At 37.5% G+C, this 16,680-nt stretch overlaps 2 protein-coding genes across 5 annotated transcripts; one reads left to right on the top strand and one right to left on the bottom strand.

Annotated features, from left to right (window-relative positions):
- Positions 1-7: 7 nt before the first annotated feature.
- Positions 8-5,906, top strand: LOC122067048 (NADPH:adrenodoxin oxidoreductase, mitochondrial). 3 transcript variants are annotated; one of them, XM_042630905.1, is made up of 14 exons: positions 8-49; positions 1,287-1,419; positions 1,594-1,698; positions 1,891-2,004; positions 2,098-2,151; positions 2,378-2,494; positions 3,415-3,524; positions 3,618-3,691; positions 4,228-4,289; positions 4,394-4,592; positions 4,793-4,856; positions 4,966-5,033; positions 5,275-5,414; positions 5,543-5,906. In XM_042630905.1, the coding sequence occupies exons 2-14, from the start codon at positions 1,303-1,305 to the stop codon at positions 5,771-5,773; spliced, it is 1,455 nt and encodes a 484-aa protein (XP_042486839.1). In that variant the 5' UTR covers positions 8-49; positions 1,287-1,302; the 3' UTR covers positions 5,774-5,906. The 3 variants fall into 3 exon arrangements, with proteins under 3 accessions (XP_042486839.1, XP_042486831.1, XP_042486847.1); XM_042630897.1 differs by lacking the exon at positions 8-49 and adding an exon at positions 1,056-1,210; XM_042630913.1 differs by lacking the exon at positions 8-49 and having other exon boundaries at positions 1,390-1,419; positions 1,877-2,004.
- LOC122067067 (peroxisome biogenesis protein 2-like) lies at positions 5,788-13,885 on the bottom strand. Of its 2 annotated transcripts, XM_042630921.1 has the most exons (9): positions 13,598-13,885; positions 13,246-13,359; positions 12,985-13,141; positions 12,067-12,203; positions 11,869-11,969; positions 11,092-11,209; positions 9,632-9,798; positions 8,725-8,817; positions 5,788-6,072 (listed from the first exon to the last, which is right to left on the bottom strand). In XM_042630921.1, exons 1-9 carry the CDS (start codon positions 13,715-13,717, stop codon positions 5,997-5,999), a joined length of 1,083 nt encoding a protein of 360 aa, XP_042486855.1. In that variant the 5' UTR covers positions 13,718-13,885; the 3' UTR covers positions 5,788-5,996. The 2 variants fall into 2 exon arrangements, with proteins under 2 accessions (XP_042486855.1, XP_042486864.1); XM_042630930.1 differs by lacking the exon at positions 8,725-8,817 and having other exon boundaries at positions 13,598-13,882.
- Positions 13,886-16,680: the final 2,795 nt, after the last annotated feature.

Raw genomic sequence — 16,680 nt, 5'->3', positions numbered from 1 at the left:
TAATAGAAATATTTTTTCCCCTTCAAAATTGTCAAACTCATATCTTCTAGTAAGCTTTATTACAGATTGTAGACTCACTTCAATTGCTTTCTCTAATCATTCTGATGAGCTGAAATGGGTTCTGGGTTGTTATGGAACGGAGTATAGACAATTACAGGATACAGTTGAATGATAGAACAATTACAGCGTACAGCACCATCCATTAATCTACTTTGGTCTTTGTTTATAGAAATATATTACCATCAAATTTAGTTTTAGTTTGTTTTACTTCCATTGCAGCTCATTTACAATAAGAATTGAAGAAATGTTCAGGTCTCGGCAGTAGCCTATTTTTTGCGGTAACTGTGTTCAAAAAGTTACATTTTTTTTTTGGGTAAAGGTGTGCAGAAGTATAAGAGGATCTAATTCAAAGAAATAATAATTAAAAAAAAAAAAAAGGTAGTATGATTATTTTGGATGTGTTCTTGAATTGATGCCAATTTACCAATAGATCTCAGTTAGTACTTACAATTCTAATTTGGTAACCATATTTTGTATCATTAGTAGTTAATTAAGATGACAACGAACGAAAGGAACAACACTATTGGGTACCTTAGAGAAAGGACAATAGAGGGGGAATCTTATGTGTCTGATGTTCATAGTGTTCGAACGACGAACGACATTAATTGTTAAGAATAAGGATATAGCATTGAAAAGGCACGATAACATGCTTTTGAATGTAAATCTAGAATAATGAGAAAGGATTTTCAAATTGGAAAGCTAGATTGAGTTTAATTGTTTATCAAAGCATGGGAGATTAGAATTCAGCTGTGAACAATCAGTTTTACTTCATTCTTAATACCAAAATAAGCTCGTATGTTTATTCCTGGATTTTTTATGGAGCACCCGTATTAACACATCGTATCATTGTCATACATATTTTATTATGCCATATTTTTTAAAAGTATTATTGTCGCATAGTCCGTTTAATTGCTGTACATATCCGTTCCGAACATACTATGGGCTAAACACTTATAAATCAAATAGCGGATCCAGAGTCCGGATCCGGTGGGTTTGTTTTTTCAACTAAAAAATTGATACCCACCCATTACCCATACAAAAATAAAACCCTCCGCCGTCCTGAAAAAATGTTGACGGCCATTGTAGAAGGCTGCAAGACTGGATTTTTTTTTTTTTGGTAGAACCAAAGCCTGGAATTGGAGACTACAAGGTATTTCAGCGTTCCAGATCCTCTCTTTACACGAGTTTTCGAAACCCTAATTTCACGTTTTCCTGATTTTCTTCAGGATTTTCATTACTAAGATGGCAATTTTCCGTGCAAAGAGATGGATGTGGCGGAGTTTTTCTTCTCTCTCTTCCAATCCACTCCGCGTCTGTGTAGTGGGAAGCGGACCTGCTGGTTTCTACACGGCTGAAAAGGTGGGATTTTAATCTTCTTTCATTCATTTCTTCTTTCTTTTTCTGTTTCTTGCTTGATAATTCAAAGTCATTTCATCGGTTTCTTTGTTGCCTGTTTTAAAATTTTGATTCTTGTTTACTTGTCTTAGTTTTGGGGATTTGTAAGAATTTTTTTCTGTTCTATTGTATTGTTAGATGATGAAGGGGCATCAAGGGGCAGAGGTTGATATTATTGATCGATTGCCAACTCCTTTTGGATTAGTTCGCTCTGGAGTAGCACCTGACCACCCTGAAACAAAGGTGAAGAATTCAACTTGGAAAACAATAATAATAATAATAACAATAATGTTACAAGTTAGAAATACCCTTTACATTCTAGGTAAAACAGAATGTAGTCATTTGATGTTACAATGGTTTTCAACCTTTACAGTTTACAACTAAGTGAGCAATCCTCTTAATTGAACTTTAGTTTTACCAGAAAACTTGCAACAGATTGTCATCAATCAGTTTTCTCGGGTTGCATTGAACGAGCGGTGCTCATTCTTTGGAAATGTATCGCTTGGAAGTTCTGTATCACTCTCTGAGCTCCGTGAGATGTATCATGTGGTAAGGTACCGCCCCTAGATGTGTCAATTGGGAAATTATTTTATCAGAAACATAGCATCTTTTCCCTTGCTGATATTGGATGTGCATGGGCAGGTGGTGCTTGCCTATGGTTCTGAAAGTGACAGAGCTCTTGGTGTTCCGGGAGAAGTAAGTTCCCCTTTTCCTACAATATGCATTCTTTTGTCATATTATGCATGATCTGACTGCTCTGGCCTCATCTACTTCATTTTTTTTTTTCATTCTTTTTTTCTAATGGCTCACTGAGAGGGGCCAGGTGCAGAATTAATGGGTTGCAATTTTGTAAGTGGTGAGTTGGATGTTGCTACTCTTGTTTTGTCTTCTGTTTTTTAACCTTTTACTTTGTATTTTATAGGATCTATCTGGAATATACTCGGCCAGAGAATTTGTTTGGTGGTACAATGGGCACCCTGACTATAGCAATCTGGCCCCTGATTTGAAGAGCACTGATACAGCAATCATCCTTGGTCAGGTATTTTCTTTTCTTTTCATTGGAGCAATGCAATGCAAAGTCATAACTATTAACACTTAATTATGATGTCAGAATGTAGCAGCACTGGAACTATTTGAAGTAGAAATAAAGGGAAATGATGTTGTAATGATTTCAGAAAGAATGGTAAATCACTTTTAAGTTTTTTCCCTAATGGAACAAAAAAGTTAATTTCAGAATGACTATGATTTCAAACACCGCACAATAGTAACTGAGTTTTCTATAATTGAAGTAGTTTAAGCAACTTTGCACCGTAGGTCTTAATTCATTTTTGGCCATTTTGAGTACTTAAGCAAGTTCCGCCATTTGATGAGGTGCACATTCTGGATTATTCCAACTCAAACTGCAAAGATGGGTGTCAAACATACAAAGCACATCTTTGGTTAAGCTTGGACATTACTTGAATATTTAAGTATTTCCTTGCCTGCTAGCAGGGAGCTTCTTTCTTCTCGTATTGGTAGTAATAAGCAATGGTATTTACTTTTTGAATGTCAGGAGGTTCATATCATGCCACACTGTTCACTCCCTGTTATGGGTGCACTTCCCCACCTCCAATCCACAAAAAAAATATAAATAAATAAAATGAAAAGAGGAGGAAGAGAAAGGGAAAAAAAAGGTCTGATAGGAAACCCATATGGCAATGGTTTATGTTTTATCTCCCTGCCTTTTGCTTTCCACACATATAACAGCATCATGACTTGTGTTTTGTATACTTAACTCAGTCATTGGTTTGATTTCTGGTTTATGAAGAATTGTTATTCTATATATTGTCACGAAACATTTCCCCTAACTTACCTGTCTCCTGCCAAGATATGCTGTTGATAAAATTTTGAAGTTTGGAAACAAGTGGTAAGCTTTTTTTGGAAGGACTATGCATTTACGGGTGAGTTTCTTTATTTCAGGGTAACGTAGCTCTTGATGTTGCCCGTATCTTTTTGCAACCTACATCAGAACTGGAGACAACTGATATTGCCAACCATGCTTTAACCTCTTTGGAGGAGAGCTCTATAAGGTTTGTTATCCTAGAATTCAGTAGCAGCAAGGAAGACACCACATAGGATCTGTATTAATCTTCAGTCTTTCTTATTTAATGGTGTGATTACAGGAAAGTGTACTTGGTTGGAAGACGTGGACCAGTACAGGCAGCTTGTACTGCGAAGGAACTACGTGAAATTCTTGGTAAGCCCCTATGTTCCTGTAATCACATGATTCCACTTGATTATTCTTTGCACCATCTTTCTCATGGAAGACATTTCTTGGTGTGGGCCTGGGAGGTTAGTTTGAGAATCTGTGTATTAGATAATGGCATGGTTGTCAAGGTGTTTCTTAGGCATCTATGCGCCCTTTACTGGAAGGATGCCTTGTTGGTTTCGCCTTTTTCTCCCCCTTCCAATGCCTAGGGTCTCCTAGTCCTAGATGCTGATTTTGATTGAGAAAGTAGTTCCCTCTTTAGTTATATTTCCAACCTTTAGCTAGAAAGTTGTAATTAGTTTATATGGAAAGATGAAGCATCTAATTTTGATTGTTTTACTATATATGCTTAAGATGTCTTTAATCTTACTATTTTTTCAACTGATGCAGTTGTGACCTATAGTTTATGTCCTTGTTTATGGTCTGTCTCATGATAGTGTCAGTTTGGAACCTCAAGACTCATGTTATCATGAATCCTTCGATTAGAGTTTGTGTTTTTCACAAAGTTTCGTGCTTCATGTCAGGCATTCGAGATTTGTATATTCACATTCAAGAAACTGATCTACTTAAATCTCCAGCTGATGAGGTATATCTTCACGATTTGTATACAAAGTTAATGTGTCTTCTCTCAAAATGATTTGTTTTCTTGTGTAATCCTCCTCTTTGCTGATGTCATCCCTGATTTTAAAGGAAGAAATGAAGAATAATCGAATCCATAGGCGAGTCTATGAATTACTATCTAAAGCAGCTGCCGCTCAACCTTCCCATCCTCATTCGTGTCAGCGGGAACTCCATTTTATTTTCTTTAGGAGACCAGACAGGTTTCTAGACTCAGATAACAGTGATGGAAATGTTACTGGTGTGCGCTTTGAGAAGACAATTCTACAAGGTTTGTTGTGTCAATGGACGTTGCTATTGTAAATAGGTTTTTAAATGGAACAGTAACCACCCTTACTCTTGAGTTTTGATTGGTTCATTTTAAGGTGCTTATGGTGCCTCCCCCTCCCCTCCCCTTTCCCCAGTTTTTCGTTTCTGTTGAACTTCATAAATTACGTACTGAGTAGATTTCATTTTAATTACATTTTGTAGAAAATGGTAGCACTGGAAAACAGTCTGCAGTGGGCACTGGACAGTTTGAAGACATAGAATGCGGGTAATTCTGCCTCGTGGATGTTCACTCATATTAGCTATTCAAGATATGGTTGATTGATTCTCCTAACCTTTATAGAGCATGGCATGTGGCATTCTTATCCTATATGCAGTTTAGTGCTGAAAAGTATCGGTTACAAATCAGTGCCAGTTGATGGGTTGCCTTTTGATCATCACAAAGGTAAATTGGAAGCCTCATTGATCATTGCTATACCATTTTTTGCTATTTTCCCATGTAAAGTTTGTGCTCAGTTTTACCCTTTAAGTCCTACAAAAATGGTATGCAAAAGCAATCTTCCCTGACTTATCAAAAGCTTATCCCTTTTGACAATAGCATCTGCCAGGAACTAGTAGGAAATTTTCACCCATTCCATTCTTCAAATTCCGTGTAACAAATATCGCCTGACCTTCACTCCGTTTAGGTGTTGTTCCAAATAACAAAGGGCGAGTTCTAAGCAATGATTCAGCTGACAGATTTGAGCAGGGGTTATATGTCGTCGGTTGGTTGAAAAGAGGGCCTACTGGGATCATTGCTACAAACCTCTACTGTGCTGAAGAAACTGTAAGCATGTTATTGTGCTGCAGTTGCATCGTTAGTGGTTCAATGGCATTTTGCAATATTTCTTATGCTTCAAGCTATATACAAGTCCATGAACCTAACTGGTATGGCTAATGCACCCGGTGTGGCAGGTTGCTAGTATCTTTGAGGACCTAGAAAAGGGAGTACTTACGCCTTCAACCACGCCGAAGCCTGGCAGAGAAGGACTAGCCCAGTTATTGGACAGTCGAAATGTCAAATTTGTGCCTTTCAGTGGTTGGGAGAAGATCGACCTGAATGAGAAGACCATTGGTAGTTTGAGAAACAAACCAAGAGAAAAAATTACTACTTGGGAGGAGTTGCTGAAAGTTGCCAACGAGTAGACTAATACCACTGATGAAAAGAATAAGTTTCTCCAATTGCTTTATTAAATTGTAATGTAACCCTCAGCCATTTTTATGCATCATTGAGTTTTTCAACTTAGGAGGAATACAACATTGTGTTGACAATTTTCACTATTTTTGCTTCTTTTTTTCTTCTGTTTTCCTAGTTCCCCTAAATGTGGTCAACTACTGGGAGCCTTGCCATCGTGCCTTTGCATGGCCATCACTGGCTCATTACATCGAGAACATCGAAATGACGAGCAGCGGCACATTGTGTTCGAAGGCAGTAATAACAATACCTGTGAAAGAAAAAATGAATAAAATTTCAGTCCTATTTTTCCCCCATTTGTCAGTAAAATAGAGGTTGCAGAATTTCTTCTCAAATAATGAGAAATTAAAATTGATGGCATATCATGAAATTTTCAATAAAGAGATCTAAAATACCACTTTCCATAATGAAGCAGTCCAGAATGCATTAGATATGCAGTGTCTCAAAACCGGTATCCGAAATGTGCCAGAGTTTCACTATATTACTCCGATTTTATCAAGAATTGCTCTGTATTACTGTCAGAAGTGATATGGGCTTGTTTTCCATCAGACGTCTGTAACCGAGAGCATTCACAGCGACTCCCAACTAAATGGCCAACAACCAAGAGGCCATACAGAGGTTACGCAAACATATTTAGATGATGAGATGATAGTTGTACATTTGTACTTTTTTTTGGTAGAAGATGATAATTGTACTTGTGATTTAGTGTAATGAGAAGGGTAGGTGCTAAAACTGGTTGATTAAATGATTAAGTTCAAAAAAAAAAAAAACCTAGAATCGCAGTGACAGGTTTAGAAAACAGATTTCAAAAGAATTTTGATAACTGGAAACAGGAAATCAGATAGATTAAATTTCTGATTGAAGGTCAAAAATATGAATACTAATTCCCCAAAAACCAACTCAAATTTGACGGTCAGATCTGAAGTCATGGGATAATCCTGCTGGGGATAGGATCTAGAAACAGAATTCCAGATCAGTAACTGATAACAGAAAGTTCAAAGATATTTAAGTAGCAGCACTAATGGTCTGAAATGATAAATAGGTAGTTGTATGATACTGTATCAGAAATCAGAACTTGAAAATAGAAGAAGAAACTGAGTTGAATAAAATGAGGGTTGAACAGAAAACTAAGATCATTTGAAAGATGAAATTTTGAAACCACAAGGCACTTTAAAACAGAAAACCAAAAGCTTAATGTGAAATCTGATATGAATTCCGGGGTAAAAGTTGAGTTTCAAGGGATTCAAGAAACTTTAGAAGAAAAACTGGTTTCTATGCACAGATCAGAACCAGAATAGCTTAAACAGGAGGTTAGCAATTTCAGATCATTAACTAGCAACAAATTCAGTAGTAGTTGATACGAATGAAAGAAATATTTTGTTACTTGGTCTTGATGTACAGATTAAAGAACAAAAGAAGAAGAGTATGGATCAAACTCAGAACTAGATTGGAATCCCACCAACCTCCCTTTGCATCTCAGTAAGGTGGTAGTTGCATCTCAGAGAACCTATTCTGAATCACACAAAAAATAGGGGCAAAAGGCCAGCTTTTATTCATCAAATTCATGACTCCTAAGATAACTAGAAATATCCTAAACCAACTAGTTATCAAATTAACTATTTAATTGACCAATAAAAGACTTAAAACAAGTCAAAACCCTCCAACTATATTTGGAGTTCCTAAACCAACTAGGACTTGGCATAATGAAAGGAAAAATATTAGTACTGGACTTACAGATTCCCAATCCAACTTGACTGGTACAAATGAAAATAATCAAAATAGGGAAAGAAACTGAAAACAGAACTCTACTTGAATTGAACTCTGTAATAGATTAGGTATAGGATTTCCCAGTGGGACTAGGATTCTTGGAGAAACTAGGAATTCTGAAGTTCCTGAAATCACAAGCTATTCTTCTTCTCCCAGCATTTCTACTGATGCCTAGATACTGCATCAATATATACTCCCTCCATCTCACAAAGATAATCCTGTTTGATGTTTTTCAGTCTCAAAATGTTTGTCCATTTTAGAAATCAGGATATAAGATATTGTTGGATTCCCCATAATTCCCTTTTTTTCTTCATCGACACATCTACTGTATTAACTTGTCTTTTATTGGTTTCCTCTATCAAATAAGCCAAACTAACAGGATTTATGTTGGAAACAAGGTTTAAAATAGGTGGATGAATTAACAACCTCCTTAAATTTTATTAACCACCTTGAAAAATGGGTTCTTTTAAACAACAGTATATTTGGAATAGAGGGAGTACTTTGTTCTCAAGATTTATGAAATGTAATCCCTGTCACAGGTTCTCATGTCAGCACCTTTACCGTCGCTCACAAAAATCTATCATGTTCAAGCTAGAAGTAGTTAATGCCTATGATGCAGATCCGGTGTTCCAAAAACCCGGATCGCTTACAGGCCCACACCCACCCAATTAACAAAAGTGAAAAAAATAATAAAAGGTAATGTCAATCTTGTAATAACCAGAATTTTCTAAGGGTTAAATTTATAGGTAGAGATGAGAGGACGTAAGAGGGATTAGTATTTAATGGTCAAGGACATACTTGGAAGCGTCAGAAATAAAGAGATGGGCAAAAGTGGGAAACGAGTTAGAGATAAATGTTAGAAATAAAGATTATATCATGGAGCGGAGTGAAGGTTGTCTTCTTCAACCTCACGACACAAACAGAAACCCAGCGGTAAACAGAATTGTTTGGGATTATTAGCTATCCTCACTCGCAAAACCATGGCTTGACCTGGGGTTTCAGGTAATGAATCACAGCAACAGGCCTGCTATGAACTCAGCACCTGCAAGTCTCAGCAACACAGAATCTGAGATGTTTCACAGTTTCAGAACCTGCAACTAAACCTCGTGGTACTGGGGCAAGACCGGGTAAGAACCTGAAATCGATCTCACGGCAAGAACACTCTTGGAGCTTAAATTCAGGAACTTCAATCAATTGCTCATAGGGTGATTCCCAACTTCCTTGCTGTCCGGTAGGAAGACAAATTGCAGGAAATAAAATAGAATCCACTAGTAACAGTAAGGAACAAGAAATAAGGCAGGAAAAGGGGAAGCTAACGATGGGACGAAGAAGAAGAAGAAAATATCAAAACAAAATTTCATTCCAAACCTACATCCCAATCGTTGGGTACATGCTCTTTTATAGATTTAAGCAAAAGTAATCCTAATCTTAACCTGAAAGTGAAATAGACTTTGACTAACTCTATCAACAACTCCGATCAACAACTCACTGATCAAATCAACGCCTAACTGCATCTACCCATTTTCAATCATACTGTAAAGACAAATTTGCCCCTCAATGGCCAGAGCAAACACTGTTTTGCCCCCCCCCCCAAAAAAAAAAAAAAACTAAGCACAAGATTTCTGGGAAAAATCATTTCTCAGATGCTTGTTAACTGGCATACTGATCTGAATCACGACAAAGGGGAGGCAAGTGGATACCAATTTACAACCCCTATGAGATGTTTCTGAATTCTCAGTCAAAACCCCAGCAGCTATCAAAGACTTGATTTGAATTATTCATTGGTTCAATAAAATAAATAAGAGTGGGCATCCACAGAGCCTAGTGTAACTGTTGGCATGCAAGTCTTGCACATGGTTGTCAAAAACCATCATGTGCTTTGAGCTCTAAGTAGAGCATGGGTTGGGCCTCTAGAATATTTGGGACTCTGCATAAACCAAGACTTGGGCACAGCTCTGACCAAGCCCACTATGCAAATGAAACTAGCTTACCAAGAGGACAATTAGAAAAATTCTGAACCATTAATTTAGAGAAGGATATACCTATGCTGACAGGGAAGAGCTAGAAATGGAATAGTTGGATTTGCCTGGCAAATAGGACAAGCTGTGTCATCTGCAGTGGACCCAGAAAATTTATCCTTCGAAAATGGGAGAAGAAATTTCTTCATGGATGATGAGTTGAGGAGTGGAAGAAGCAACAGCAACATCTCCTGCATACCAATACAAGAAGCAGTTACAGAGAATACTATGGCATCGAGTGGAAAGAGTAACTTTACATGGAGGCGCAACTTTCCCCTTTTTCACTTATGAATCTTCCATGCCATATTACACCAAACAATTGAGGAGTTGCCACAATGTGTAAATGCGTTTCATATTTGTTGATGAAATTCAAATACTCTAATGATAATGACTAGCCCTTTTTCCAGATATTTTCAAGGTGGCTAGAATAAAGACGTATTAGTTGCCAATTGCCATTGAGAGGCTGAGACTTTGACATAGTGATGACTGTTCTTAGGAGATCTTTGAATCTTTTCTTTTGTCCATGGAGTATTATATGGCTGCTTTCTTTTAGATAAAGTTGTTCCTCAACACAGCTCAACTATGTCTCATCCCAACTACTTGATGCAGAACTAAAAGGTTCATATCCTATTCCAAATATTCCACCCTTTCAACTCCAATTTTTTAATTATCAAATTAAGGTTCAATTGTGGTTGACAAAGCATGGAGACAAGACCCCCCCTCCCCCAGATGCAGATAAGTCACTTAAAGGGCTTATTTTATTGGAAATAAGCCTTGGTTGGGTTGGTTGGGTTTGTAATAGACCACTTTTATAGGCCTAAAATATAAGTAGACAGTAGGAAAACGAGATTTACTTCATTAGTTGGTAAGAGTCCTAGTCTTGATATGCTTTAGTTGTTTTGTTTGAGTCCAACTCAGGTTGGAGTCTTATGTGTCTTTGAGGAGCCTATTATGAGTCCAATTATGTTTTTTTTATTTGGTGGAAAATAGCTTAAGTCTTAAGCTAAGTAGGTTTCCTATTTTGAGTTTATTTTCTTTGTTATTTTTGTTTTCTAGTCAGTTTAGGTTTCTCAATTAGTTAAAGAGTGGGTTAGGACTTTCCCTTTTAGTGTTTGAGTTTGTTTTGAGTTTTCTATATAAGTTTGTAAAGGGCTACACCATTGTACACGAATTCAATCAAATGAAATTTTCTCTTGTTGTTTGCAAATATTTGCCTGAGGTAGGTTGTGTTCATCAACTGTGAGAGCTGAGGGTGAGAGACCCAGGCTTAGATAACCATTCCCCTACCCCCCCCCCCCAATTCTTTCCTTCTTACTCTCCTCAATTTTTTTGATTTGTTCTTGAATCTGAAATTTATTGAATATACTAAAGATCCTACCTGAGATTGGATCACTTGTGATTCGATCTTACCTCTCTCTCTCTCTCTCTCTCTCTCTCTCTCTCTCTCTCTCTCTCTCTCTCCAAGTCAGTGGAGAACAACTTACTGAGAACTCATTCCACACTAATTGGCGATTCATGTACTCAAAGCTAACAGCTCGGTTCATATGAGGACTCCCATACACAAGCCTCGCTCTGAGAACTCGCTCAATGATATTCCTATACCTGCATTATGAAGACACTGATTATTAAGTATTCATGAATAAATGGTACAAGTCAGTAAGTACTTTGCTCACCAAAAGTGTCCAAAGACTCACACTTTGTCTTGGCAAATTAGTAATACGTTATTGCTGATCTACCTAATAGATTATTTGAGAATGTGCCATAGTCAGTAATTGTCAACACTGCAATGGACAGATCAGAAAAATACTTGTGGATAAAAATATATGCTATTCAACATGAGGGGAGGGGGGGATGCCAAAAGGGATATAAAGCAACCCAATATCTGTTAGAAATAATTGCTCCTTCATCCCGTATATTTGTGCTATGTTTCAGTGAACCTTCACTGTGCTTCGGCCGGCTATTGTTGACCGTATCTGGAGACATATCAGAGGTCTACCATTTTTCTTTCATTCATGAATCTTCATGGATATTCATCATCTTCCTCACACAAGCTAAGTTTCTGAATATAATAGAATAGACTTCAGCTGGTTAGCCGACCCCATTTAGTTGGGATAAGGAAGAGTTGAGTTGAGTTGAGATTCCGCTAGTACTGCATATAATCGAGAAAACAATGCATGCTCTAGGATTGACAACTGAAAAGTATTGTTTTACCACATTTGAATTAAGAATATCATTGAAAATTTTTGATGCACAACAAATACCTTCCAGTGTAAAGAAAGATAAGCAAGTTGCCAAAGGAGGCAGCTCTATATAATCCCTCCACTCGTTGAATCAAAATCCATGCATGACGTGCCAAGGATCTCTAAATAAACAAAAGAAAATCAGAGTCTAAAGCCCAATAAGAGAAAGGATGAATTTTCAATGTTGACTACATTTGGATGAAGATATAAAGGCCAAACCTGTCCCGAATCTCCCCATCTACGGAAAGCAGAAAAAGACTGTAAACGAGCCCAGATATACTGACCACCAACAGTGGCAAAACAATACCATATCTTCTGAGAAATGGTGAGCCCAGGTCCTTCCAACCCTGTTCTCACTGCATAGGAGAAAATAAAAGGGAGGCACGAATAAACAAACGTTACTGAATTGTTCGATTTCAATATCAATTAGAAAATGCAGAACCACTTGAAGCCAATTATAGGTAGCAAATTATAAATTTATAATAGAAAATACTGGACACTGATCACCATATTGTTCCCAGAATAAGTGAACAGAACAAAAATAGGCACATGAATGTGCAACAATGTTAGCTACATCTTTAACAAGTTCTACGCTCCAAAAGAACCAAAAACTATTCATATTTCTCAACATTGATGAGATTGAATATATATATATGGGGAATAATTCATCATATCTAAACAGAAAATAGGTTTGATTAAAATTGATAGTTATATGAAAACTATCTTAAAATCAGATTTCTAAGACAAGGCACTGCTGATTTGAGTGAAATGTATTCAGGGAAAAAGTGAAATCAAATAAGTTCAAAATACAAAAAGATAAAAGAACAGAAGCTAACATAAATGATAAACCAAACAAAATGTAACGCTTTCTGTAAATTTATTCTTTTTGGTTAGTAAGGGATTGGATCCCAGACCACACATTATTTGCATGCTACATATCATCTTCCATTAATCCACATTCCAAGGATATACCCACAACAGTGAAACTTCATACCATGTTTTAGTACAAAATATTAAAATAGAGTGCATTTGTGTCTTTATGGGTTGTCCAGAGATATGTCAGAACCATCACATAACCCTGTGGATCAATTTTTATCAAGTTCCTCCAACAAGCAAGACATGTTCAGACTATATTACCTTCTTTTCCTCTCACAGGTGCCGCCCGCTCATCTCTATACCTGAGATTCATGAGAGCATTCCCAGGAGTCGGTTTATCCACCCATATTGAGAACCGCCAAATGAGAAATTCAAGGAAAGCATCAAGCTCTGGTTCATATTGAAACAAGAATCCTGGCTAATCCAAATAAAATAAAAAGGAAAGAGCATTAAATGTCACATAAATAACAATAATTGTTCAGGAACAACCTAAAAGAGCCTGGCCTTACAGACAAAATATACCTTCATCAGAGAGAAGACCTTAACCAACTGCTCTTTTAACATTCCCGACATTTCAACATCCAATCTCGCAGCATCAACCTGATTTACTCTAGATATCGAAATAGGGATTGGAGGCTGCCCAGAAAGCCACAAAAAAAAATTCAAAAACTGAAAACAGATTTGATGAATCCATTAACAACAATTAAACAAATGCCACTCAAAAAAAAATTCTCTATCAAATTCCAAATCACGATAACCACAACGAAAGAATAAGAAATGATTCACGAAAAATTCAGAAACGATAGGACCATAGACAAAACCCTAAAATCAGATTTTTTTTGCATCAGTTTCAGGAGAAAGAGAGAAACAGCACCTGAGAAGAATCGATAAAAGACCGCCACAGAGGTAATAAGCTTTGGTAAGCATGAACCCAAGCATCCACCGAGGGAGCATCAGATGGAGAAGAAGATGCTGTTAAAGTTTCTTTCTCCATCTCTACAGCAAATCAATGCAGAGAGAAATGATTTAAAAGAGGAAAAATAGAGAGAACCTTCAACCGACACAGCTTCACCGAATGCTGATGCCTACCAACATTGGCGAATAGAGAGAACACTCTCTCTCTCTCTCTCTCTCTCTCTCTCTCTCTCTTACTCTACCCCATCACATCACGCTTATGCAAATTTGGAATATTTGTTGAAAATAAAGACAGAATTTAAAAAATATCATTAAAAAGCACCTTATATTTATCGTTTTTCAGGTGAAAAAATATTTAAAAAAATTTAATAATATTTTGTCTTGTTCTAAAAAGTTAGAACTGGACCATAAGATATGTATGGTGGAGTGGGGATGGTTACATTTGAGGTGTATGTGTGATTTTAACACGTGGCATCGTCCACATGTATGGTGGATTGAGGGTTTGTCGATCTGAAATCTGGCTTTTAAAATGAACCGGTTCATTTCGTCGACCAAAACCTAAGGTCCGATCCTCTGCTTCTCCTCCTCCTCCTCTTCTTCTTCTTCTTCTTCTTCTTCAGACGAAGCATGACAGGTTCTTTTGGGACCCAAACCCTATGAGTTCAGAATCTGTAGAGAAAATGTTCATTTGCGTCTTCAGAGTTATGAACTGGGTGCAACGTAATATCTTGAGAGATAGGAAAAGAGGTTGTGTAAAAGATATTTCAAGAGGAGTCGAGAACGACAAGATCATTAGTTTCAGGTCGAGGTAGGACCAAGGATTAAAGTATCGGTATCGGTCGCTGTATCGGTCGGCTAAAATTAAGATACGTATCGGATAGTATCGTATCGTATCGGAGATACACTAAGATACGCTAAAGATACACACATAAATGGATAGGAAACATTTTTTTTAAACACTTTTGCATAAAGAATTTGTTAAAAAAAGCTATTGATAACATGTATTATGCATAAACACTAAATTGAGGGTATCGTACTAAGAATTCAAGGTTTGTAGTTGTCCCATAAATGTAAAATCCTTGTTCCCAACCTTGATTTCCACTTTAGTTAGAGAGAAATATGGCTGACAGCAACTTTGGAACAAAAACCCTTCAAAAAATCGTGTTTTTCTGAAAAATTACCCATCTTGGCCATTATATGACCATAGCGCACTGTATCGGTACATACCGATACTCACCGATACGTATCGATACTCACCGATACGTACCGATATATATCGATACTCACCGATACGTGCCAATATATATCGATACGTACCGATCGATACATACCGATACTCACTGATACGTACCAATACATACCGAAACGTACATTTTACCTCAATTTTATAATTTTCATAGTCGTATCGAGACATATTGTATCGTATCGATGTGTATTGGTGGTATATTAATGCATATCGGTATGTATTGTAGGATATATATCGATACGAAAGGATTTTAAAAATTTCATGTATCGTATCGATGTGTATCGTATCGGTCGGCTAAATTTAAGATACGTATCGGAGGGTATCGTATCGGTATCAGAGATACTTAAAACCATGGGTAGGACTGAATATGGGTTGATTTGTTGTTTTGTTGCCGTCGAGAACAGTTGATACGGTATACCCTTCCTCTAACACTAGCTCCGATGAAGCTGTTATAGCATTAAACAAGCTATTTTGAAAGCATGCATGAAGTGTACAGATAAAAACCAGTTTATTTTTTCACTTTTCATTCAAATAAAAGGAAAAAAATTCTACAATAGCTCACCTGATCCTACAAATAAATAGATGAGAATAAAGATAAGTATGGAAGAGAAATCCATTGGGGAACTCGAACCCTAAATCCTTCAAAAGAGAAAGTAGGAAAGAGAAACAGAGTACATTGAAGCCCCTGGAACAACTGAGCAGTAAGCAACACCCATTAAGAGGAGGAAGGCACTATCGACAATCGACTATGACTGAATAGAAGAGAAGAAGAAGAAGAAGAAGAGATAGAAGCAGAGGATCGGCAAACCCTCAATCGGAACCTGCTATGCTTCGTCTTAGGTTTTGGGGGGTTTGGGTCGATAAAATGAACCGGTTCATTGAGGAAATCAGATTTCAGACCAGCAAACCTGAAATCCACCATACACGTGGACGATGCCACATGTCATCATTGAACTTACCAGATGGCTTGACGCTAGTGTAGTAGATCCTAGCCCCCACGAGGTTTTGAGTTTGAGATCTCTTATTCTTCATCTAGACTAGATTTTAGAAACCTTCACTAGGGATGTCTATTTCAAACCCAACTCGGTAGATCAAACTGTTTAAAGCTCAAACCGATCTAGCTCAATTAATAAATGTGCCAAGCTCTAGTCCAACCAATCAACATAGATTTCTGGTTTTATCACAATTTTGTGGGTTATATTTGTCAAAAGAACAGCGACATCATTAGTGGGCCTAAGTTGAAAAGAGAAGTTTGAGAGTTTAAGGACCGTTTAGTCCAATTATTGGTAGCCTGATTGAAAGATCAATACCCTACTGCCCGTTTATAAATAGAACCATGCTTAGCACATGAGGATAGATAATTTAAATGGGCCGATCACGATGCAAGGTCCTAAAGTGGGGAAGCCTGATTAGGCCAAACCAAAACCAGCCTAGCCTAATCGATTGAAGAACCAACTCCCATCCTCCACCACACCACAAGAAAAGCATAGCTTGTGGAGAGCCATGTTCTTGTAACCTCCCTCCACTTACCCAACCAAAATAAATAAATAAAGGGCAAAAGAATGCTCCCTAGGCGTGTGGCCCTTGTTGTAATATCCCGCTTCTTAAACCCGGTCTGATTTCGCGATTGAACCGGTTTAACCATGCAGGAACCGAGCCAGAGGATGTTAGAGCGGGTTCCCTATGGGCTATGATGGCACGGGTGACCTTAAACACCGGCTGGCCCGACAAGTCCGAGCCAGTGCCAGAAGAGACGGGAGTACCCAAACCGTGTACGTGCACCTACCATAAGGCTA

This window comes from Macadamia integrifolia, chromosome 2 (genome assembly GCF_013358625.1).
Source record: "Macadamia integrifolia cultivar HAES 741 chromosome 2, SCU_Mint_v3, whole genome shotgun sequence".
In the NCBI taxonomy this organism is placed as follows: domain Eukaryota; kingdom Viridiplantae; phylum Streptophyta; class Magnoliopsida; order Proteales; family Proteaceae; genus Macadamia; species Macadamia integrifolia.
This window is presented reverse-complemented; position numbering and strand designations above follow the sequence as displayed.

Bases quoted from the DNA above. Each gene is read 5' to 3' on its own strand.
- LOC122067067 (XM_042630921.1), bottom strand. From the start codon at position 13,717: ATGGAGAAAGAAACTTTAACAGCATCTTCTTCTCCATCTGATGCTCCC. The intron at 11,210-11,868 runs GTATTTGTTGTG...TTCATAATGCAG, and splicing joins ATCTTTCTTTACACTGGAAG to GTATAGGAATATCATTGAGC. The intron at 9,799-11,091 runs GTAAGTTGTTCT...ATTGGTATGCAG, and splicing joins TAGTGTGGAATGAGTTCTCA to GAGATGTTGCTGTTGCTTCT.
- LOC122067048 (XM_042630905.1), top strand. From the start codon at position 1,303: ATGGCAATTTTCCGTGCAAAGAGATGGATGTGGCGGAGTTTTTCTTCT. The intron at 2,005-2,097 runs GTAAGGTACCGC...GTGCATGGGCAG, and splicing joins TCCGTGAGATGTATCATGTG to GTGGTGCTTGCCTATGGTTC. The intron at 4,290-4,393 runs GTATATCTTCAC...CTGATTTTAAAG, and splicing joins TTAAATCTCCAGCTGATGAG to GAAGAAATGAAGAATAATCG.